The sequence below is a fragment of the Peromyscus maniculatus genome, chromosome 18 (assembly GCF_049852395.1).
Source record: "Peromyscus maniculatus bairdii isolate BWxNUB_F1_BW_parent chromosome 18, HU_Pman_BW_mat_3.1, whole genome shotgun sequence".
Taxonomy (NCBI): domain Eukaryota; kingdom Metazoa; phylum Chordata; class Mammalia; order Rodentia; family Cricetidae; genus Peromyscus; species Peromyscus maniculatus.
In genome coordinates this window covers 46,896,138-46,921,612 of record NC_134869.1, presented here as the reverse complement: position 1 = coordinate 46,921,612, position 25,475 = coordinate 46,896,138, and the positions used below count along the sequence as shown (strand labels likewise).

Below are 25,475 nucleotides of genomic sequence, written 5' to 3'. Positions count from 1 at the left end.
TCACCCTAACCTTCCCTCTCCCACACATCCTCTCCTCCTCCTTTCTTTTCAGAAAAGGTCAGGCCTTCTATGTATATCAGCCAGCCATGATATATTAAGTTGGTGGGATGTTCTTACTAAATGCATAATCAGTGATTATAATAGTGACTCCATTGTAGACAGTCATATATCAATACCTTTTCATTAGTTATTTTGAGTTGGAATTTCTGTGAATTCTAGAATTTTCTAATGCAGTTTGTTAGATTCTTTCCCCTGGGTTTTGAGATATTGTCCTTTATTTTCAAGTTGTTATGATAGAGAATAAGTAGACTTTTTTCCATTTGCTAAGACATTTTTGAATGACTACTTGATGTCAGGCTCTGTGCTAAGTCTTGGGGATAAATTACTTAAGCAAGATAAAGGCTTTATGTGGGAATTGCTCTCAGTGGTATTCTAACAAGTTAAACTCTGAAGTAGATTAGGCTGAACAGCAAAAGGAAGAAAAATAGCTTTTTGAATCTCTATAGTTAAAACAAACAAGATTGTCTTGTTGGGCTCAGTCAGCCATCATCATAAGTGGCTTTGGTCTCCAGGGGCCATTTTTCTTATTCCAGAACTAAGGCTGAGGGGTATATATAACTGGGCATATTATTTGTTACTGTGGTTGGAGGACTTAAGAAAACCAGGAGTGATCAGCCCTGAAGGAACAAACCTACCCTTAGCTTTTGGTCTGAAGGTTTAGAGATGCCTCCTATTAGAGAAGATTCAATGTGCTGAGTCCTTGTTTTTGTTCACGCTATGAGTCTAGACAGATATATAAGGCCAAACATCCATTTTTCTGTACTGTCACAGGAGACCCTTCCCATGGCCCTAAGAGTCCTCTGTGTTGTGTTAATTGATTTTTCCTCTCAAATGTCTGGCAGGCACTGGTCTTTTTTCCCCATTGTTTTTCTTTTCCCAGAGTGCCATCTACTTGGAATCACACAATACGTATTCATTTCATTTTTGCTTCCTTTAGCTGTTTGCATACGGTCAAGTTTATAGCATGCCTTTAATAGCTTGATACTGCCTTTCTCCTTAGCCTGGATGACATTCTACTTTCTGGATGAAGTTATTTATCATGTCCTCAAAGGAAAACTTGGCTGTGTCCAGAATTTGAAAACTATTCATAAACCTGCTATAAATACCCTTGGTTTACGTGTCTTCATGAAGAGATCGTTTTATGCATTTGGGGGTAACTAGCAAGAAGCAGAATTTCTAGGTCACATGGTGAGGGTGTGCTTATCTTTGCTCCATGGCATTCCAGAGGCGCAGACCCATTTTGCTTCCCCACCAGCAATCAATGCAAGTTTTGGTGCTGCAAGTTTTTGCCAGCACAGTTGCCAGCATGCTGGATGTTGCCCATTCTAAGAAGTGTGTACACTCGAGGCTTTTATTATTCCTTCTTTACAGGTGCGGCTTACATGCCTCTTATTGCCTCTATACGATGTCAGATGCATTGGAAAGGGAAGACTTTGGGAACATACAAAGGAAACAATTCATTTAAAAATGATCTCTAATGATCTTTTCCAAGAAGACCCATGTTTATAATATTTTTTAAAGCATGCTATAATAGGAGATATCTAATTTTTCTCAAACTGTATTCATCAGAGCTCTCATCATAAAAGCATTCTAGCATCACAGGCGTTTGGGCACACACTTGTAATCGCAGAATTTAGCAAGCAGAGGCAGGAGGATTACAAATGAGGCCAGTCTGGTCTATATAGTCAGTTCTTCTTATAAAATTGAGTAGAATAGAACAAGACAAATCCAGGAGGTTCATGTCTGACTAGTTAACCTTAAGTGTAAGCACAGAGCCATATTCCTTGTGTGAAAGAGGAACAGCACATGTTGACTTAATGTTTAACTTAAAAGTTAAAATAAACTTTTCATGACAAAAAAACCCTCCCTAAATCACAGTGGTCTCCAGAATGGATTCAAGAGCATCATTAGCTCTACTGCAGAGATTAACAATGGATACATTTCTGGAAGGTACTATCTATTCATGTCTCATAACATTCACCTTTCCATCTGACAAGTTTCATTTACTTCAGTGAAAAATGGCTGGTATGATCCTTTGAGAAAGTCTTCAAATGGATTTGATGTTTATGAACCCAGTCTCTCTATTAATTTTTACTTTGTGTGTGTGTGTGTGTGTGTGTGTGTGTGTGTGTGTGTGTGTGTGTGTACCCACGCACACAGGTGTCCATGCACTTGTGTGGGCATAAATGTGGAATGACTCTTTACTTTTTAGTGACAGGGTGTGGTGGTTCACTTTGATTTTTCACTCCATACCACTGGAATTATCTGATTAGGAGTCTCAGTGATTGCTTATATAGTGTTTGCCTCTGCGAATGTCTGTGGGAGATTGTCTCGATTACTTTAATTGATGTGGAAAAACTCAGCTCACGGGTGAACATCTTTCCTTGGGTTGGGGTCATTTTTCTCTGCTCTTGATTGTGGATGTGATGTGGACAGATGTTTTAAGTTCCTGTTTCCTTGACATCCCACTCCCACCATGGTGGACTGTGACCTGTAGCTGTGAAATAAAAATAAACCCTTTATCCTCAAAGTCACTTTTCAGTAGCATATTTTGTCACGTCAGGAGAAATGAAACTAGAATGCAGGGTTTCTCACTGAACAAAGAGCTTGTGGATTCAGCTAGACTGGTTGTCCAGCAGGCCCCAGAGATCCTTCTGTTTCTGCCTCCTCAGAATTTGGATTTAAGCATACGCTAGCACGCTCTGCTTTTGTTTGTGCATACTGGGAATCAAAATCCTGCCCTCATGCTTGGACGGCAACCATTCCCAGCCCTTGAATCCAGATTTGTGAATTAGATCACTCAGGTCCACACCTAAACATTAGCCTCTGACCGTGGGAAAAGTCACTTCACACCGGCTCTCCTTACCCATCTATGAGATGGAATAATTATTTAAACACCACGTGGGTTTCATAGGTCTTTTAAAGCAGTGAACATTCAGGAATTACTTAAAACAAGTTATTGGCCACTTGTTTGGGCTTACTTATCTCTATGGGAAGTACATAAATCAAGTAAGTTGTCAATTGGTTAATAAAATAAAATAAGGCAGTTTCCCAATAAATAAAGTATGAACATTATTATTCAACAGTGGTAAATCTTGTTAAATATACAGTTGGAGAAATGTCTCAGGGTGCCTTTCAGTACTTAAACTCACAGTTAAACAAGGCCCTTCAAAGAAAGTATAGACCCATTGGGAATTTTACTCAGTCTCTTTTGTAATAACCACAAAAATGTTCTCATCAAGGGTGGTGAGGTGCCTCAGCAGGTGAAGGTGCTTGTCACCAAGCCTGATAGCCTGAGTGTGAATACCCACATGATGAAAGGAAAACTGACTTCTATAAGATGTTGTCTTGCCTCCACATACATGCCAGGGGACTCATATGTATGTGTGTACCACCCACCCCCAAGAAATAAATAAATGCATGAATGTTATTAAAATGTTAGTTGTTGTCTCTGTTGTTTTTAATTCACCAAAGAGATGGAAAAGGCAGGTTGCAGTGTTTTAATGGCCACATAATCTGGGACATTCCCAGCACTAGTGTGGGCTAGGTCAAACCTATTATGCTCTTGGTTGTAAGAATCATCTTTGAAGAAGTATGCTTCTGGAGCATAAACATTGCTGTGTCCTTTTTAGCCATCAGGCATTGCTTTTTCAGTCACTTCTAACTGAGGCCCTATAAAGGGAAGTAGAGACCTTTTTTTCTGCCCCTTGCGATTGCTGACCTTTACAAGGATTTCTCAGGATAATTCCAAGGCAGACTCACAAAGGTGTCTCTTTATGATTAAACTGTTTTGTTAACTGGGGGCAGACTACACTATGGCTATGTGCCAGGCCCTTCCTGTATCTGCTTTTTATTTGAATCTTCATTCTTTGTGTTGTTTTGCCTGGGGTAGTGGGAGATGATGCTGGCCTGGAGTGCCTGCTGCTTTGGGAAAGGCTTGTTTTACTTGAGTGCTGAGCCACCTTGGCCATTTCGGTGTTACTAATACAACATTAATGTTCTCACTAAATCACAAAAATGCCCAGTAAAAACTGATGCAGAAAGCAATTATCTGAGGCTAATAATTTCTGTTTATGGAAGAACAAATAAAACCTAAGTGATTCTTTTAAAACGGTGCATTTCAATTGGAATGTGTGCCAGTGTGTTTTGCTCTTAAGTGATGAAAAATTGCATTAGAAATTGTATGTATAATGTAACTACTTACTTGTTTTCCCAGACTTTAATATAACTTTGAAAAAATAAAGTATTGGCCCATACTTTTCACAAGAAATACCTAACTCTGTAAAAGACAATAATAGAATATTTAAAAGTCAATGACATATCTATGTTTAATGCCGTATTATATAATTAGATTTCCTATTTTTGTAACAGCATTGGTAAAATGAGACTAATCCAAAAGGGGTAGATTTTACTGTTTTTGAAAATCTTTATTTCAAAGTGAGATTTGAAAGTATTTGAAGGGGTGGATTAATTTCTTATTGGGGGCATAATTGTATTTATTCTTCTTAGCAGTGTGATGAAGTAGAGATTAGTTCTATTATAGGAGAAGAGATAGGGTTTTTTTTCCTGCAATGTATATATATATATATATATATATATATATATATATATATATATAGCATTTCTAAAAATTCAAAATAACCCCATGATTAGATATTCTTTACCCACACTCTTCATCATTCCATTATATATTGACTGCTGAAAGTCTGTCTTCATCATTATTATAGACAATCATCATCAGTAGATGAACATTCAGGCTAACATTACATCTTAACCAACTTTTAATTAATTCCATAGTAAAGAAAGAAAAGAGGAAAAATGAGGAAGTTGAAATCTGCGTGTAATTTTCATTTTTCAATTTTATGAAAATTTCTAACAAAAAATTTTAATAGTATATGATGGAAAAAATTGTAAAACCCAGCTGAGAAACTTAAGCGTGTGTTAGATAATATCAAATTCTAATATCACTGGGCCTTAAAATTGGTCTAGGTTTTTGTAAGAGGACTTTTTGCCCTCCTTATTGTAATAAATCATTTGCCTTGAAGGTAATAGAATGTGCCATCCATTTAATGTGGCTCTTGGAGTGACCCTGGGCTCCAGTACTAGCTGATAATATCACAGTCAGCCTTTCACATCACAGTCTCCACGTCTCATCTTTATAATAGAAATGTTGAAGAACTTGGCACAGTGCTATAACCAGAGATGCTTGCTCAACACTAACCTTAAACATTTAGTAGAAACTCAATATGATATAGTGGTTTTCAAAAATGTTTTATGCTTCTTGGAATACTCCTTTGGGGCTCACCATAAACACAAAAATCCTTATGTTTATATTTTGATGACATCTGTATCTAAGAGTTATTCACTAAAACTCAAATTGCCATGAAAAGGGTAGTTATTCATTCAGTTAATGCGAGAACTCCTTATCCACACTAGGAAATCCATTCAGGATATGCATAAGAGGAATTCAGGAAGCAGTTATAAAGGAGGACAATCTGAGGAAAATTGGAAAATATGGTTGCCCTAGATGCACATAACAGTTAACTTACACCATTGTGCTAGACCTGCTCCAAATATAGCTATAATGTGTTGGTACCATGGATGTTGAGAATGCCAAAGAAAATACTGTGAATACTGCAGTGAAATACTGCAGAGTACTTGATGACGTACTAATACCAAGCTTCTCAAAGAAGTTGAGCTGCCATAATTTGCCCTCCTCTTTTAGTTATGGTTAAGTAAAAATCTTCAAAGTACCTTGCTGCACGTTCTTTCAAACACAATATTAGCAAATTGTGTGTGTTCCAACACCAGAAACTCAATGAGAAAAGGAGAAGTACAGAGAAGTATGACAATCAAGAGATGGCAGACTGGTTCTAGGAGTATCCTAACCTGTGGACGTCAGTGTCAACATAAGGAAGTCGAAAGGTTAAAAGAGACCTGGCAGACCCTAGGAGACTATTGTAATAGCCCACAGTCACCAAGCAGATAGCCTTGCTGAGCTCATTTCTGATTGGATGCTCCTGTGCTGCACTGTAAGAAAGAATGAGAAGCAGAACGGTGTTCCCAGGGTACTGTCTGAATCACCCTGATATGAACATGAATTATGGAAATGTCATTGAGAAAGGCAAATATACTTCCTCTCTGGGGAAAATTACAGCCCTGATGTCACAATAACTTTATAACTTTGCAAATACAAAACCTAGCATACAATTAGGAAAAAAATAACCCAAACCAGGCATGCAAGATGATAAGTAGCCTGCACAACAACAAAAAAGCAAAAATCGCCCACAACACCAAACTGAAACCACAAAACTGCTGACCTGTCACAGCTATAGGAATGCCATAGAAGACCATGTGACACTTAAGCCAACTAAAGACATGATAGACTAGTAAAATGTACAAAAGGAGCCAAACAACTAAGGCAAAGGAGCAAAGGGAAAAGAACCTAGCCAGGTATGGTGTGGTGCACACACACTCGGGGACTGGGGAGTATAGGCAAGTGGATCTCTGTGAGTTACAAGCCAGCCTGATCTATACAGTGAGTTCCAGCCAGCCAGGGTTACAACTATTAAATAAAGACCATGAATTTGATAGACTGTACATGAAAGGGTACATGGGAAGGATTGGAGGGAGGTGTCGGGTATCCTGAATAGTAAATATAGCAACTCTCTCAATTTCTCTCTCTGTTTCTCTGTCTCTCTCACTCTCTCCCCCACTCTCTCCCTCGCTCCTTTCCTTCCTTCCTCCCTGTCTGTCTGTGGATGTGTTTACATGAAGAGTATTATTTGGATGGAGATACACTGAGTCAATCATTTTATCCTTTGCTTGATATGTTCCACTATAGGAATCTTGACGCTGCTTCAATAGCACCACCATACTGGTCAAGTGAGCCTGTGACCCCTAGGTGTGGGATAATTGCCACCACAAAATATTTTGTGAGAAAAACTCCCTGTCAGTGTTAAACAGCAGTATGGAAATTACTCAAGAGAGAAGTGCATTTTTAAAAGTAGGATAATTCGTAACTGAAATATTAACTGTAATAAATATGCCAGTATGAACCTTGATGTATCCATTTGGACATTTTCCACATCCCAAGTGGCTAGCCTAATACCAATTAAAGCATCACAGATTGCTATTATCTTCCTGCATTATTATTTTCATGAATTAATTTTGTCTTAAAACCCAGACCTTTTCCAAATGAGAATACATTTAAATATCTGAGGTACAAAAGTGAAGTTGAATGTCAGGACCCATAGATATCTATAATTTCAAATTCTAAAAATACAGAACTGTGGGAATAATGCTGGAAAAATTAATAGCTGAGAAAGTGGCCTTTGGGGTCACCTGATCATGCCTCTAGGTGTTTATAGAGAATCCAAATAGTAGCTCTATTTCTTTCTGAACCTGCTTATCACTTTTGTTCATATATAAAATACATATCCATTCATTAATTTGTTCATTAATTTATCCATACACATATCCATCCATGTTTTAGTCTTTCATTTGATAGTATAAGGGGTCATTTAAATGCCTGGAAAACTGATTAGTCATGAAAAAAGAAGTATGTGTTAATGTACTTGCTTTACAAGAGCTCACAGCTCTTAAATCATCTTAAGATTGTGAAAGATGCCTAAAATATGGATAAAGTTCTGATTACATGGATCATGAAACTATCTCATTTTTTAGGGCTGTAGATCAAGCACAGATGCTTAATGTGCATTAAGACAGAGACATGACTGGGTACAACAACTTAGGAGAATATTAACTGTGTACCTGTGAAGGCTTTGGGAAGAGGGCCAATGAAATCGATGAGATGCTCTAATACTGAAGGATTTTCTGTTTCATAGCTTCAGGCTTCTTTCTGTAGTATGACACCATTATAGACTTTCATTTTTAGGTGATGGTGGCAAAGAGGAGGAGGAGATACAAGAGACAAGAGAAATCAAGGAGTTATTGCACATATACAAACCAGATAGACCAGTCATTGATTAAGATAGTGATGGTGGAACTAGTAGTTGGGAACAGATTTTTGGAAGGGGCAAAAAATGTGTGGGCAGTAGTGATGTTCTTAATAGGGATATATGGAATTAAAGAATATTTGACAAAAAAAAAACATGGTTTTGAACAATGTGAAGGAAAAGGAGCACTGAGAAGACATGAGTGGCGCATCTCTCCTATTGCTGGGCTTTTTCTAAAAGGTGTGAAACTCTCCTTCATTTCCTTGAGTTTCATCCTTTGTCTTCTGCCACTGGCATCTGCTGTCTGTATTGGCACTGCCCCATATTCTGGTAATCTTGGCTCTGGTGTGTCTGGATAAAGTCAAGTATTCTTGATGGGTGATCAGTGCACAGAAGTTCTGCCCTACCCTACACATTGCCTTAATCTTACATTTTCTATTTTAATAAGAAGAGGCTAAAGTTAGCAATAATGGCAAAAAAATGTTTTCCTTGTTGAAAAATGGAAAATTCTTCTTAAATTGTAAATTATCTTTAATCTCTATTATGCCATGATTAGTCTACATGATTAGTCATTTCTCTACATGAGTTTTAACTCCTCTGTTCTCTTAAAAACATGTAGACAATGTTATATCTTGATTCATTCTATCAAAACCCCTCTGTTTTCTGATGCCAATGACTAGTATCACCTTATAGGATTTATTACGAATAATAATACTGTATTTTCTCAAATTATTCTTCAAATTACATATCTTGATATATATGATATATATTTTATTATATAATATATATATGATTATATATATAAGTTTTTTGGAGGGAAGCATGCGTACAGAATCCTTTGAAAGCCATTTATCTATAAAGTATCATAAATTACTGCTGAAAATGTCACGGATATTATTCAGAGTGTTCATGGGGATCATAGGATTAATTATAAGTTAAGAGATGTGAAGTTGGCTTGAAAAGCAAGTGCCTATGGGTAGCAAAACTGAAGCATTGGTTAAAACGACTGATCACTTTTACCTTCCTTAAAGTGTGAATGGTCCTAGTTTGTGCATCAGCAAGTTATAAATTACTGCAGGCATGGATGTTCAGATAAGCCCATGAATGGTTACGACTGCAAATATGAAATCTTAAGATTCCAACTGAGTAGTACCACCTAATGTTTCTATGATGCTTTGACACTTAAATGTTAAAATACTTATCTGTTGAAATCTTTGTTCTTTCTTGCTTGAATTCAATGACACTTTCTTCTTTGGTTTGTGCAGAATATCTCCCAAACTGTTCCCAAGGAAAACTTACAATCCCTGTTGAAATTGCTTATAAAAGCTGCTTAAGTTAGCCCTACTTATTGTATGCGTTCTGCGTTTATAACCTGCTAAGAGCAATAGAGAACTATTCCCACTGTGAGCTTTGTTAGAAGCAGAGGACATTATTGTCTTGTTGTCCCTTTACGATGGTTAAAATGTTCCCTTTCTCCCAGCTTTGGATCCTGTGATAATCTGTTCACCAGCGGAGTGCCTGACATGTGTTTGTTCCTTAGGCAAACGTGTAAAAAACTCTTCAAGTTGGAACGGAGAAGTAGAAAGAGGAGCTTTCTGCTGTGCCTGATGACAGTTTTTGATTTGCCACATTCAAAATTTTTCTGGCTCCACGCTGGAGCGGTAGTTATGGCGATTCCTAGGTGTTGGTCGGATTCTGAGGAAGGGGCAGACGTTCCCTTGAGAAGTAAAGATTCAAAACAACTCCAGAAATGAGCGCCTGTCTCCGTTCATTTCTCACAGAGCAGCAGGTGTGTACCCCGTGTTAACAGGGTGGACTGTGACCTACTCTTGCTTATGGTTACTGTTAGCTTTCCAGGTGCTTGATTTCAAAAGGGGACAACAAAATTGGTACAGTTTTAGAGATCAGAGGGCAAAGAACTGACTCTACAGTTAATAAGAAAGCAATGATTTTTTTTAATTAAAAAAAAAAAACCCAAATGGGAAGAAGCATCGTTTTTTTTTTTGAACTGGCTCACACAACCCACAGGTTGGATGTTGCACCTAGAATAAGACAATATTTTTGCCATTGGTGAGCTTTAAAGCTGTCACCACCAGTGACCCTGGAGTGCCACTTTCCTTAGAATTGGAAAAAAGTATAAAAGCCTTGTATTTTCCTGAACATCTGTCAGTGTTCAACCTGCCTATTATTTATAAATTTGCATGAAGAGCACTGAGCCAACAGGCGTTCACTTAATCTCCATTAACCAAATCCAGACAGACTTCTCACCCAATCTATTCTTTATATATTGGAATTAAGATTGAAAGCTATGTTGTGCCCTACCTTAAACAATTATACACACATACACACACATACATATTTGTGTATATATATATATATATATATGTATACACACACTCTCATACACATATTTATATATATATGTATATATACACATGTACACACACATACACACACATATATATAGTCAATACATCCTGCTTGTTAACCATTGTTGTCTATGATGTTCTTTCCTTCAGAGAATGGATTTTAATTTTGCAATGTACAGAAAGGAATTTAAAAAAAATATTGTCACATATGGAATGATCATCACTAAACCTAATTGAGTAGAAGAAGATGATAGAGCCTGCCTTCCTTTCGGAATGTTCTCAAAATATACTGACTTTGTCGTTCCACAAGTCACACCAGGTCTTTTCAACAGGACAGCACCATGTTATTTATGTGGACAGGTGTCCCAAGGAAAGATTACTGAAAGCCATTTCATTTGTAACTCAAGCGAACCAGGAAGTTTAGGAGAAAATGTTCTTAACAATCCCAAACCACTATCAAGGATGCCTTCAGTTCTGGTTCTTTTCAAGTCCCACTCGCTGCACACTCATTTTGGAGCACAGTTTTTGCACTTGACTCTGACTCCCGTTTGCTTTTGCTGTACCGAAGCTGAAATGGTTGAGGTGTATAGTTCTTGACTAGCCTTAAATTTTAGGCTAACACTTTCCTGCAGAAAGTAGGTAGAAACTATCCGTTCAAATTATTCTATATAAATGAGAGGTGAATCCTAAAACACAAATGTAATATCTAATTTGGCAGGTGAAGCACATTCCAACTGAACTAAAAAAAAAATATCTCATGGTTTCTAAACTTTCCAGTGCTGGAATATGTAATTCATATCTTTAAAAAAATGTACCCAGATTCTCTTCAGGTATTATTTTCCTGTCTTGAAATAGTTTTTAACTTTCTATGATATTAATCCTTACCCTGATTGCTTCTTACTATTATCTAAATTTGCTAATTTTTTTTTGTCTGTGTTCCACCGGCAACAGAGAGTACACATTGGGGGACCAGAAGTAGAAGGACATCTTTCCCTAACAAACTCTGAAAAATGCCAGAGGCATTTACTGGGTACTCAGAGACAAAGTGAGGAGTGGTTCGTTTGTTAATAACAAATGCCAAACTGAGGATGAGCTATCTGTTTCTGAAGGGAGAGCAGTGCTCTAGAGGCAACACAAACACTCCTCTGCTTCCATGAACTATGTAGGAGGGTTGGAAGTTCTGAGAAATAGCATGAGTCCATCTGTTCAGAGGATTCCATTCCAGGAAAGGTCTTCATTTGCTCAGTGCACAGACCTCAGATGTTTCCTCCATGAAAAGAGCTCACTAGTCTTGCATTGATACAACATAGTAAATCGCACCTTGTAGAAAAAAAATGCAGAATGGCAATGCCACTGCTGAGTTTAAGATGTCAAGATGATGATTTAATCCCATGTGTAAGATAGACTTCTTAAGAAGCATCTTACTGAAAGAGAACCTAGGAACTCTGTCCAAGTGACAATGTTGGCAGCTGGGAATGTGACAAACTCAAGAGACTGTAAAGTTAAAAACTAGCAGGCAGCAATGGTGGTGTAAAACTCTGGTATCTGTGCCAGCAAAAAAAGGCTGTGTCAGCTCCTCTAGTGCTGGGACTCTCTGCTGGGAGTGCAGAGGACTGGACGCCACACCCAGGGACTCTTCACCCCTCTGCTTCCATGGAAGCTCACACTAACAGGATTCGTTAGTTATCTGTAGTTGTCCGGAATACTCTGTGTGATCTGAAATGGCTCTTTCTCTAGTTATCTAGGCCTGCCAAAATTTTCAAAAATTTGGTGGAAAGATGAACTGAAAGCAGTTCAAGATCCTTTAGTAGTCATGCTGACTCTTGTGGAAGTCTTGGATAGACAACCTTCTGTTGCTAGATGGTAAAGCAAATGTCAAGACTGGTCGAGCACCAGAGTTCTGTGGAAGAAAAAGTGAACTGTGGTGTGAACATGCAGTGATGATCAGAGCTGTAGGTGCCACATCTATTACTATGGGAGTAAAATATACACTTAATTTTAATGGTATGCAAATGATGATACTTATGAAAACATTTCATTGGCCGCTGTCTTGTAGTAGCTTGTCTATACCTGAAAGCTATCTGTGCAGCTTGCAACCTTGCCAGGCAGGTGTCTTTCATTTTATGATACCTTATTGTATAACATGCTTTGAGATAGGGTGAATATGTGCATGTACAGTTATGACCAAATTAATGGCAGCTCTTCTCTAGCTTAAGTGAAAAAAATCTGTTACCGTGGAATAATGATGCTTTAATTGCGCACTTAGTATACAGATAGTGAAACCAGAGCTAAATTCATGTACTTGTAGGAGCTACATTAAAAAAAATTCATTTGCAGTGAGCAGCCGTTCTATTCCGAGGAAGGAAAAGTTCATTCACATCAGCACTTAAGATTATGAAGGCATTCTGCAGTTCCTTGTGCTTTTACAGAGCAGGCTAAATTTGTTGGCATCTTAGTGTAAAATGGTGTCTATTTGTGATGTTATTAAGAAGCTGTTACAAAGGTTGGACACCGATTGCATTTAAACCTGCTGTCTTGTCACGGAAAGACTACCACACTTTCTTGCCTTCTGCTTGCTTAAATAAAGAATGTTCATTAGTATAAAAATAAATGTTTTGCTAATAACATGGGTATTTTAGTGAAAATGTAACTCCCTTTGAAATGAAATTGACTCCACTGCTCAGACACACCGTCTCCCATTAATGTGTGTATGTGACTCATCCTAGAGCAACAAGGATATAAATGGTATTCCGAAGTACTCCATAACAAGATTTTAATGACTATGTTACAGAAAAGAATATGTTATTCTGTAAATGGCAGGAGATTCACATTGATGCTGCAGCAACTCGGAAATGATTGTACAAATTTACACATTGCAAACTGAAAAAAAAACAACAAAAAAAAACCAAGGGGTAGGCTAGCATTCAATTAAAGAATAACAACATCAAAGTAATCCTTGATACAGCAGGGCATCTTCACATCTGCATTTCACTGTTGAATGATCACGTTTCAGGTTTTATTCCTAGATAAAGTGTGGCTTTGATTCCCTAGATGCCTGTCCTGTATGCAAAGTCTCATGGATGTTGGCTCATCTAAAACACAAAGAAGGAGGTACAGAAAGATGGGAAATAAGAATCTGAGAAAGGCATAATATGTGCCCAATGACAAGAGAAAGACAGAATTCACTGTGCATACAGATGCCTTACAACATTTTATTTCTCTCTGTAACTACTGAGTCTAATTAGTGCTTTCCATATGCACATGGATGTAGAGCCAATCCCCTGAGCAAGGGCAGTGTTAAGACACATGTGTTTGAATACTGGTACTTACAATGTAGATGCTACTGAGTGCCTGACACTATCTTTAGCCCAAGCCTGCCCTTCTTATCTCACAGCCTATGGTGCACACTTTAGAGGTGATTGCTCTCTAAACACTAACCGCCTGCAACTGTCTCTAGTCCATGTCTAAACTTGTTAGCTTGAGGCCATTGGATGCAGATGCTAGAGGCCTGATCTTTACCTTGAATCATTTCAAACCATCTGCAGGACTGATCATTGGCCCCTGGCAGCCTGATGCCACAGATCAACCTTTTAATCATTACTTAGTGCCATCTTGTGTGAAAAGACATTGTTTTACCCACAGCTGTCAAAAAGTGTGAAATTCTTGATATATGATGTTTAAAAGCAATATTATTGAAAGAGTCAATTGCAAGGTGAGTTACTATAAGAAATAAAAAAAATTAACCCCAATCCAGTCATTATTTCTAGATTTAAAAAAGAAACGGTAATACTGCTTGATGGGAGTTCTACACATGACTTTTTGTGTCTTGTTTGAGAATTATCATTATTACCATCTGCTAATTTTTAAAATGTATCTTCTGAGATGGACTCTTTGCAAGGGATGTTTGATTTAATCATAATAGCAAATGTATGTAATATTATATAATTGTATAATATATGTAATATTAGATAGTAATATTGTTCTAAAATTATACACGGGGAGATGAAGGTACATGCAGTTTAAATAATGTATGTAGTCCCACGGTGTTTGAAAGCCAAAGGGCTAGATTTGAACCCAGAATCTGCCCGCAGAGGTCATGCTACTACCATTGTGTCCCTCCCCAGGCTTGTCTCCCACTTATTACCAAGTCAGCAGAACTTGGGAAGAAAGGAAATTTACACATTTAGGAACATAATCCTATCAAGAATTTTTCTAATTCGCTTTTACAACTGGAGAAAGAAAAGATTTAAATGTCCTTCCAGTGTTCAATTTGAAGAAAAATTAAGGACGTTTCATAATGATCAGAGCACAATGAGCAAACAGAATAAAAATAACAGACTTTACTTATTTCAGATTTAGCGAGTATCTTACGCGTTGCTCACTTATTTTATTTTCTTAGTTCAGATTGGCAAAGAGATTTGATACGCATATCTGAGACCCTAAGGCTCTCTGGAATAGATTATTTCTGGACTAGTATACCTGGATGCTTCAGTCCTAACACTTATGTTTATTGTTATCACATTAGCTTCTTCATCCTTCTGGGCCAATTGACCATAGCTGTGTTTGACACCGGGGAAGCAATCCCTGTTATTAGTACTACTTTTGAATTTACATGGGTTCAGTTGTCCAGCAGCTGAATGTAATGTGCCAGCTGCTAGGCAGAAAAACAAGGTTGTATGAAGAACAGCTGTATGAAGCATGACTTCCTCAAAGGCAGATGTACTGAAGAGTGAAGATAGCATGTGATACTGAAGCAAAACTAGGGTTATTTATCTGTCTCCTACATGAATGTTGCATCTGTAGATTTTGCTCCCCTGAAACCTCCTGGTATAGTTACTGAAAACATGCTGAAGATCTCCTTAGAAAGTGAAGACTTTACTGTTTGACATTTTATCAAAAACAAAATTTTAGTGTAAAGTGTTGTATTTTACTTCTGTAAATAGGGTAATGCTTATATGGTGTATTAGTAACATTTCCTTGTTAAAATGTAGGATTGTATAAATATTACTTAAGCAACTCTTACATGCTAGGACTTTCCAGTTTTAGTTTACAGCAAGTGAGATGGTATCTTCACCTACCAGTGAGCCAGAATTTAAGGTTGGTCACTTCACTGTCTTCAGTGAGCCTAGAAATTACTAAATGATTGTGGGTTTTTTTGCTTAGTGTTAGTTAATGATTTTGTTTTTAAATATCATTTGAATTGTGCTTATTTGGTAATTTAAATTGGAGATGGTATATCTATACCCATAATCATGTTCTATCTCTAAAATAACATATTGGAATATATTTGAGAATTTGTATGTCTTGTTGGTTCTACCATCATATTTGGTATGAAACTAGATGTTCCCAGAGGGTATGCTGACACATGCTCATGTGCTCAGTTTATACTATGCTGAAAATGGGCAAATCATTATTTTATTTTCATCCATAGCCCTCAGACTTACCTCGATTTCTATCACAATACTTTTTCCACTCTACTTCCAATTTCTCTTCTTCAGATTTATGCATTAGAACAATTTCATATTTAAAACTGTTATTTCATGGAGTAGCAATGCTGGCAAAGCAGTATGTGTGTATAAACATGACAATGCTTAATTCTCACGGAAGAAGTTGACAACATCGTCTGCATTTTATATATGAGAACACCGAGAGGGCTGAAGTCTGAAAGTAACACACAGCCTGGGGTGTATCCCTACCACATTGGCTTAAATCCAGCGTCACATGTCTGACCACAGTGTGTCCTAATCAAATAGTTAGAACAGACTATCCACTGTCATCAGATATTAGAAATTATCCTATTTGATACTCAAAAAGGGATTAAACTAAGAATATTATACAAAGCATGAATGTGAGAAAAATTGCTTTATTTACATTTCAGTCCATGCTTATAAGATAATTCTTATTTTTTTGCAACTACTCTTATGTTTAGGTTTCTGGTGTTTTTAGCTAATATTTTAGCCAAGAGAATAATACATTATAAAAATATGCATTTATATTCTTGTGTGTATGGATGATATACTTACATGTATTTATATGTCTGCATGAATATATATATATATGTATATATATGTATATGTATACATACAGACATACACCTACAGACTTTCAGAGATGAAGGGAAATTGGTTTTATTTAAGGAGGCTTCTGATATTGTTTGTTTTCAAAATCATATGAAAACAAAGCTTTAATTAATATGCAAATGGTCAACAGAGTCTTCCCAGGATTTTATGGACTAACAGGATCAAATGTTTACCTTAGAACAAAGATATAATGATGAGACTACCATAGAAACCAGCCAGTGACACAGAGCTGGGCTGAAAGGTGCTGAGGACCCACCCTGCTCCTGTGTCTCAGGGGGCGCACATTCCTGCTTCTTGTTCACCTCCAGCATTCTGCCTCATTCCTTTATCCCCCCCTCTAAAACTAACCACCTGTTCTCTGCCAGTCTTTCCCAACACTTCTTCACCTTTTTTGTTATTTCAACATGAGTTTCACAAATATTGTCCCTGTGTCGTATTTTTATTTATTTATTTATTTATTTATTTATTTATTTATTTATTTATTTATTTATTTATTTATTGTGTTTATATTTAATCAGTTTTCTGACTAGGAAAAACAAATTTCAGAAAACATGGGTGAACCTTTCCCACTTAGTGGTAGTCAAAGATTATGTTATGTAGAGTTTATGGATAAATGTTATTATGAAAATACTTTTTTCCCCACAGTGATCAACCATCACCATCAGCATCTATGACATAATGTCTCTAGAAATAATATTTTCTTCCCTCTTCCTTCCTGGGAGTCCTTTGCAGACTGTGTAGAATGCCACTGAAAGGCAGACAAACTGATGAGACTCCCAAGTCTTCCTTCCTGATACTTCCACCTTCCTTAATCTCTGTAATTCAGCAAGCCCTTCATGTAACCCTGAACACAAGAAGAACAATGGGAGAAATGGCATTCAACCACAAGACAAAATCAAGATGGCTCCCCTTGTGTTTCAAAAAGATTTTTAATTTTCCAAGTCCTTTTTATGGTATGCGATTAGCCATAAAGGAGCAAAGTCAAGAGTTATTTTGTTATTTAGTTTAATATTTTCATTTTTCATAGCAGATCACAAAACAAAGTAAAACCAGCCTTTTTAAAAAAATTGTTATCCATATGTCACTTAATGAAATAAAACCTAGTGTTCACATTATTTTAAAATTTCACATTTTGTTATGCCCACGGGTAGGGGATAACATTTTCGTTGCTACCGTAAAATACCCTGTCTGTTAGTAATGTAAAGTGAAGGGTGGATCAGCACAGCAGTGGCTTTTTTCCTGTATTGTTTACATAAATGTAAATAATGTATTTACAACACGTTCTTTTTATTTTGTTCCTGTATGTGTATTTTGGATACTAATATGTTTGGATAATAATAGGCATGTAAATTTACTGTGAATCTTCCTAATAATTCAAATTGCATTAATAATACAGTCTATTTTATGAGAAGATCTGCACACTTTGAAATTTTGTAAACCATTGCACTGTTCTTCATTCTTTATTTCCCTAAATATTTTTTGTTCACACAAAGGAGTGATATTTTTTCAGAGTATATTAAGGATTCTGATAGGGTCCCCAATTTCTATGCTGTTTGAGAGTGAATTTTGTGGAACAAGTCTCCAAGGGCTGAGTAAGCTCTGATTGTACTCCAGTGACCAAAGATGTTTTCCACAGAGGTTTACCGATTTTAGCCACCCCGTCTGCACAAATGAGAGGCCCCTCAGAATCATTCACTTTTTCCGATAAGGGAACTATTGTCAGTAGTGACTGTGTTTGTCATAGTTGGAATCATTTGAAATAATGATGACAGTTGTGTTAAAAATATTGCAAAATTAGAGAAGAAAAATATACATATTTTTTTAATAAGTTGGCAATGTGAACATGAAGGTCCTGGGGAATTCAGTGATATGTTTGGTACAGTGAGTGCCAACTAGTAAGCATTAGTTACTGTTTACTTGTCCTGAGATGGCAGCTTTATTATAAGGTACTCATTATATTTTCTTCTTCCTTTCCAGGTAACCCATTAACCACACATAAATCAAGCAATCCTCAAGGCTGGGTTCATGGAGACACACGCATAGAGCCTTGACTCCTGTGGCGATCTTGAAGATTTTTATACCTCTTAGAAGAGGGGCTTTTAAGCCTGTTCCCAAGGGATTCCATGACTTGTTATCAGCTTCCTATTGAAACCAAGACTTTGCAAAAGTCTGATGTGAACTTCCTGTCCTGAAGACTTCGTCAGATGTGAACTGCTCTTGGCTTGTTACACTTCTGAAGGAAGCAGACAGTGCTCTCCATGAAGCCGGTGCAGAGCTGGTGTTTTGGGGGTGACACCAGAGACTGCCACCTGTCGGGTTCCTGGCTTCAGCTGTGACTGTTCTTGTTTCTGAAGCTGTCTCCCAAGTCCACTGTCCTGTCATGGATACGTTCCTGGGTCCTTGGTTCATTGTCTAGTAGGACTGTACACAGCTTGGATGACGTTTCCTTTGCGAACTCCTCTGGCATGGCGTAGACTGAGACAATTTTATTGGTATTCTAATCTTGAAACTCTGAAAGCCTACATATTTTAACATCTTACTCTTGCCTTTGTGAAAGGAATGGAAGCATTTCTCCATTGATAATGGTAACCATTGGCAAGTCACCATGACCTGAATACATCAATCATATAAGAATGTATAGACATGCTGACATGTTTCCCCAAGGCTAACCCATGGCTGCCGCTCTCTGTCATTTAAACAGATAGCAGTTAGGATTGGATTCCCATTCCCATTGCACAGTACTCCGTACCTCCAGCACACTTTCCCATGCAGTTCTTTTTTTTTTAAGTGTACTTTCTTTTTAATGTTTCCCTTTTCTTTCCTTTATAGAAATCATCAGTGTGTAGTCAAGTTAGTAGGTAGCCTTCCATTTAAAACATGCCAGGGATGCCTGTGCTTTTCTGACTTCTCATCACTTATTTTTATTTTAGCATTTTCTTAAACCATCCTTTCTGTCTCATTTTAACATTGTCTCTTGCTCGATTCCAATGACTGCTTGAATGCTTATATATTTGTTCAGTCTGTGGGTAGAAAAAATTGTTCATTTTCCTTGACCTCAATGGTCTAAAATACTTGCTTACCATTTTTTTCCATTCAAATGATTTCTTAGGCCATTTTTTTTGCCCATATTTTCTTAGCCATCTGAAACTTGTGATTTTTAGTTCTTCAGGAGAGTCTTACAAATATTTAAAGGCCTTAAACTTTGAGTTGCTTTTTTCTAAGTTGTTACAGAATGTCTAATTTTATACTGCATTTATTTTGTTTCACTTGTGATGTGGAAAGAGAACAGTGGGTACCACCAAGTAATAATACCGTGTAAACCTGTAGTTGGAAGGAATGTAAAGGCAAGGATTTTCCATGTCTTAATAATTTCAGCTTGATCAAAAGATGCTTCACAGATAATCCTATTAGATGGTCCATAATTTTGGTAGAAGAGTGAAGGTATTTTGAACTTCTTATACTTCTAAAGCTCACTGACAAGGCCAGTTAACCATATGTTGGTTTCCGTGATGGAGGTTCAAATGTTGTAGAGAATTTGGTGTTACTCTGTAACAATATTGAAAGATTCATACATTAACCAGACCCTTTACTGGGAAGAACAACTAACAGTGTAAAATCTGTTAAAAATTAAATTGGAAAACTATATTTTTAAATATTGAGCTGAAGTCAACTGCCTCATGAATACTTGGAATGAAATGATTCCTGCATCCCTTTTAATTGAGCATAAAACCAATTGGGTGGTTCCAAGTGGGTTGTGCAATGGGTCAAGACTACACAGAGTCAAAATGAAAGGAATAACAGTTGTGCTGGCTTTTCTATGTTGAATAAAATATCATTAATTTCTTTGGAACAAAATGAAAAACTATATCATTTTGGACATTATGAATTTATCCTGGGTTTGTTTGAAACTATGGATCATGCTTCTCATTTTGAAAACTTTGTCATTTAAAACAGCACTGGAAGTTCTGTATTATATAAAAGTGTAATACATGCATATCGATAGAAAAAATAAATGGAATTTCAAATATATGAATTAGATTATTCCCAGTAGATTAATGTTGTGACTATTCAGAAAAAGTGAATAAAATTGGAATATAAAATTGACTCACTTTCACAAGTACAGTTTGGAGAATCTGGTTTCTTGTATTCTATTTTAAAAGTACCTTAATTAGTAACCAATACAATTCCAAATTTAGAAATACACTAACAAATTCTTCAATCCTCTTTTAATAAAGTTCTGTGTTAAACTCTCAGTTTACATAAGGCTCCAATATTTGACCTGCTTCTTAAAAATCCATGAAATCAATACACTGGTGCTTGTGATGCTCATCTGCAAATCAACTATGAACACAGATGCAAAATTCATCTCATAATGAAAGCTGTAAACATAGTTTACCTTAGAAAATGCATTAGAGTAGAGCTAGCCATCAATATGATGTCTTGCATACCTTTGAAAATGCCTTTTTTTCTGACCCTGTTTAAAACTCACAAGAAGCTACAGAAGGTAGCATAGGAGTCCCTTTGCTCTTTTCCCATCTTTCCCCCAGTGATAGCATCTTTCAAAATTGTAATACATTGTCAAAGCACAGAAGTGCACTTTAGTGTAGTACTATGAGCTCCAAAGGAGGTTTATTCACACTTTTGGTCAGTTTTCACATGAACCATGCATGTGTACTTTCATTTCTTTAAAATGTACTAGTGTCCTGTTACTGTAGGATACTGGAATATGCATTAGATGGGAAGGTGAATATATAGGCCAACAAGTGACTGGTTGTGACAATTCTGAAGTTCCTACTTTTAGAATAATATAACTTTATCTTAATTTTTGGAAATTTTTTGTTGTTTTATGACAAAAAGAAAATTTACCTTTAACTCCAGATGGAACCATAAATTATTTTAAATTCATTATTATTTTTAATATATAGTAAGAGGTCTGAGAACTATGGTTGAAATGAAAAAGCCCTTTTCCTTCCTGGGATTTGCTTCCCTTACTAAATGTGATTATGACATACTGTGGTTCAATTAATTTATGTTTGTGTATATCCAAGTACCCATGCACAATGAATATAAACTGATGAAAATTTTAGTGCACATTTACATTTATATGTGAAGAAAAAAGATATATGCCAAAAAAATCAAGTGGTATGTTTTTCATCATTCAGCCTTTCTTGTTTTGACTAAGTAACTTCTGAGGGGAATTAAGATGATACTGGACACTCTGGGTAAAGCACTGGGAAGTCAGGAGAGACATACATTGTACATTAGGAATTTTTTTGTCCTCACCTACGTAGATGCCATGACAGAACATTATTATTTTTATTAAGGTAAAGACCTTCCTTTTGTTTATCCCTTTATACCCCCCAACTCCCTCATTTCTTCTTTTATTTTGTATGATATACAAAATATAATACACATTTAATTGAATGCTTTAGGGAATATCTATCATCTATCTGTCTATCATCCATCCATCTATCTATCTATCTATCTATCTATCTATCTATCTATCTATCTATCTATCTATCTATCTGTATCATCTATCTATCTATCTATCTATCTATCTATCTATCTATCTATCTATCTATCTATCTATCTATCTATCATCTGTCTATCATCTGTCGATCTATCTATCTATCTATCTATCTATCTATCTATCTATCTATCTATCTATCTATCAATCATCTATCTATCATCTGTCTATCATCTGTCGATCTATCTATCTATCTATCTATCTATCTATCTATCTATCTATCAATCATCTATCTATCTATCTATCATCTATCTATCTATCTATCTATCTATCTATCTATCTATCTATCTAATCATTTAGCTAGCTAGCTAGGTATTTAGCTATGTCTTGATTTGCACTCTGCAGAAATGTGAACTAGTATGGTTATCCATCATTTAACTGACAGCTATTGAATCCCTACTCAAATATGCACAAGCATATTTGGCCAGATTAATATTTTGGATTAATTGGACTTTATTCTTGAGAACGGCCTTTCAAATCAGGTCAACACAAGTTTTCTGGATGCTGTTCCCATGCATATAACTATGCTATGCATTGGGAAAAGTGCATAAACAGGTTTATCAGTGTTTTGTATTTGTTTTAATTTGTTCATTTTTTTTTCTTCAGGATGTTTTAGTATACTAAATGGGTGCTTTGAACATTTTTCTAGAAGGTCCTATCTAGTCTGCAAAACAAATTTAATTTGGGAACTCACATGAACAAGGTGAAAAGTTGTGTTTGTAAAGTTGTGTTTTACACATCTTGGCAAAATATGCTTGAAACTCTCAAGGGGGACAGATTGTGAACATGGAGAGAGATTGAAGAATAAAGACAGCTATGAAGACTGAAGTAGGACTATAGTACTGGGGAGGATATGAATCATTGGGTCCTAGTTCGAAATAAATTACACAAAGAAACCCTAAAATGTGCCCATGTCCATTCCTGCTTTCCGGGGGCATTTTAATCGGCCCAACATTGACATCTAGGTATCTTATAAAGACTCCTCTGTTTATTTCAATGTGTATCCCACCAAGATGGGCAGGATGAGATGGGTAAGATGACTGCACGGGGAAAAGGAAGATGAGGCCAAGAACTCCAGAAGGTCCCGAGCTCGCCAAAGCGGGATAACATGGGTTCAGTTAAACGTTAGAGAAACGCGGAAGGAAGCACAGGGTACACAGCAGGTGGTGAGAACGAGTTCACTGTTTAAAGACTCACTGAGGCTACAGTGCCAGCCAAACATCCAGAGAGGCCACGTTGTGTAAGAACTGAAGAGTTCAATTGCATTCGTAATTAGAAATTATCATTTGGCTTTGGACAGAGCAGTTTCATTCAACCGTTCTTTGGAAAATTGAGATTTCAGTGGGTTGAAAAATAAGAGACAGACTTGAGAGTAGAAATAGTGCATGTTGACTTCTCTTTCAATAGGAAGGGAAACAGAAAAGATACTGATTTAGTCAAAGCACCATCAAAAGAGATTTTATTTTTACTGACATGTGAGAAGAGTATGACTATATATATGCCACAAAGAATGGAGGAGGGAGGAAGTAGGGAGGTAGACACAGAATCTGAGTGTAGAAAAAAGTAATTGATGAAGGAAAGGGTGTGAGCCCATACTGTATGAATATCAAGAAGGATCAAATTCTGTAGATCATCCCCTATGACTAGAAGAGTGAAGAGGAACTTGGATGAGCTCTTTAAGGATCTTCAATGTAGTAGTGACTATGCTAACGTAGATTACAATCAAAGCACATCCAATGAGCAATGACCAATGGTTGGTGAAGCCAAGTAGAAATTTTAAGATGGACTTCGTTATTTTTTATCTTATGTGCATCAATGTTTGCAGCATGTATGAAAGGGCATCGTGTATGCGTAGGATGGTACATCCATGTCTTTATAAAGGAGCATCATCTGCTGACTACAAGAAATGGAGCGTCTAAGGAGAATGAAAAACATTTGCAACAGATTTAGTGTATCTTGACATGGAGAGTTGCAAGGTCAAAGCAGAATCCTCAGCATCTAATTGGAAGCAGTGTGTTATTCTCTATCAGGATACTCTCTACAGTCTGGATAAAGGAAAGTGAAGAGCTGGAACGATCTTTCGGTGAGGATGGGCAAGACTTTAAAATTATAGTGACTAGCCAAGCATACTAGCAAAGTCTATAGCCCTAGCATTTATGAGGCAGAGGTAGGCAAATTTCTGTGAGTTCAAGGCCATCCTGGTTTATATATTGAGTTCCAGGATAACCAGGGCTACATAGTGAGATCCTGTCTCAAAAACTAGACAGAAACAAAGTTCAAGATCTTCCTTAGCTATATGTTGAGGCCAACTGTTGGTACATAAGACCTTGTCATATACACACACACACACACAAAAAACAAACAAACAAACAAAACAAAAAACTACCTTTTCTTTAGCACTTGATTCATCCTATGAGTTCTACCTAAGAACCTAACATGGGACATTTACTTAAATCCTGCTAGAGATAGGTGTTGTGTTGCCACTTTGTAAGGACACAGGAACTCAGAAAGGTTTAGCAATTTCTCTAGTATCATACTGAGTGGCGAAGCCAGGATTTTAAACAGTGTTGGAGGAAAAGTGTGCACAGTGAGACTTCAGAAGATTCTGGGCATGTAAAATGATGCTCATGAATCCAGGAAAGGCCTAGAGAGACTAGCAATGGGTATTGCAGTGGAGAGTTAGGTTTAGAGGTCCCTCATTTATTCACTAGTAGCTATTTTTGTACACCTTTGTGCCAAGAGCTGTGTGAGACATAATGCATAAAATTAAAGTGGTACGTCTCACTTTCCTTTGAATAATGCCTCTCCTGTAAAGGGTCATTAATGAATTTATATCAATATGCTGTAAGAATCTTCACAAGTTGTATTTAATGTTAAATTTTTATGGTCATATGGCTAAAAACAGAACCAATGAGTCCCCCAAATGAGGAAAACAGTCATCCCAAAAGAAGTCCTTTGTTTTGATGGTAGTTGATCATATTAGTAGCTAAGGACATCAGCAATGCCTGAATATTTCACAGAGATGATTAATAAGATATTTGTATTCTACTTTATGAGATTATATTTGGGGTTCAGTTTACAGAGAGGATTCCTGTCTTTGAATCCACTCACAATGTGTCATCCAGAGATTCGCTGGGGTGTGTATTGGTGATCCACTCCTTTGTAGCCCTTATCTAAGCACAGTGGTGTAACACACACTTGTTATTGCTCCCAGGTCTACCAGCCAGCAGAGTGGTTCTGTGAATCTTGGTGACCTCATTTCTGTGTCGGCTGGTAGCTGCGGCAGACGGGGCAGTTTCAGAGAGTTTTTTTCTTACTCTCTCACTGTTGTAATTGCTTATTTATTTGCTTTTTACCTAATCTGCAATCCTGATCTTTTCCTCTTAGTAATCTCCTTGTGCATCAGGAACTGGGCTATGACAGGCAGTATCTGAGTATCTGAGTGATCTAATACATACCACCTGAGAGCTCACTTACTGAA

General features: G+C 36.9%; 1 protein-coding gene across 4 annotated transcripts in view; it reads left to right on the top strand.

The window, feature by feature from the left end:
* The window catches only part of Tafa2 (TAFA chemokine like family member 2), a 453,279-nt gene extending 432,712 nt beyond the window's left edge, over window positions 1-20,567 (top strand). For 2 of the 4 annotated variants that reach the window (XR_013045599.1, XR_006065200.2), the window contains exons 5-6: window positions 9,559-9,807; window positions 18,445-20,567. Coding sequence is in view for 2 of the 4 variants with exons in the window: in XM_015992224.3 (XP_015847710.1) it covers window positions 18,445-18,456 (12 nt within the window). In the remaining 2 variants the exon portion in view is untranslated. The remainder of the gene's footprint in view (window positions 1-9,558; window positions 9,808-18,444) is intronic. The other 2 variants (XM_015992224.3, XM_006973328.4) reach the window with 1 other exon arrangement.
* Window positions 20,568-25,475: the final 4,908 nt, after the last annotated feature.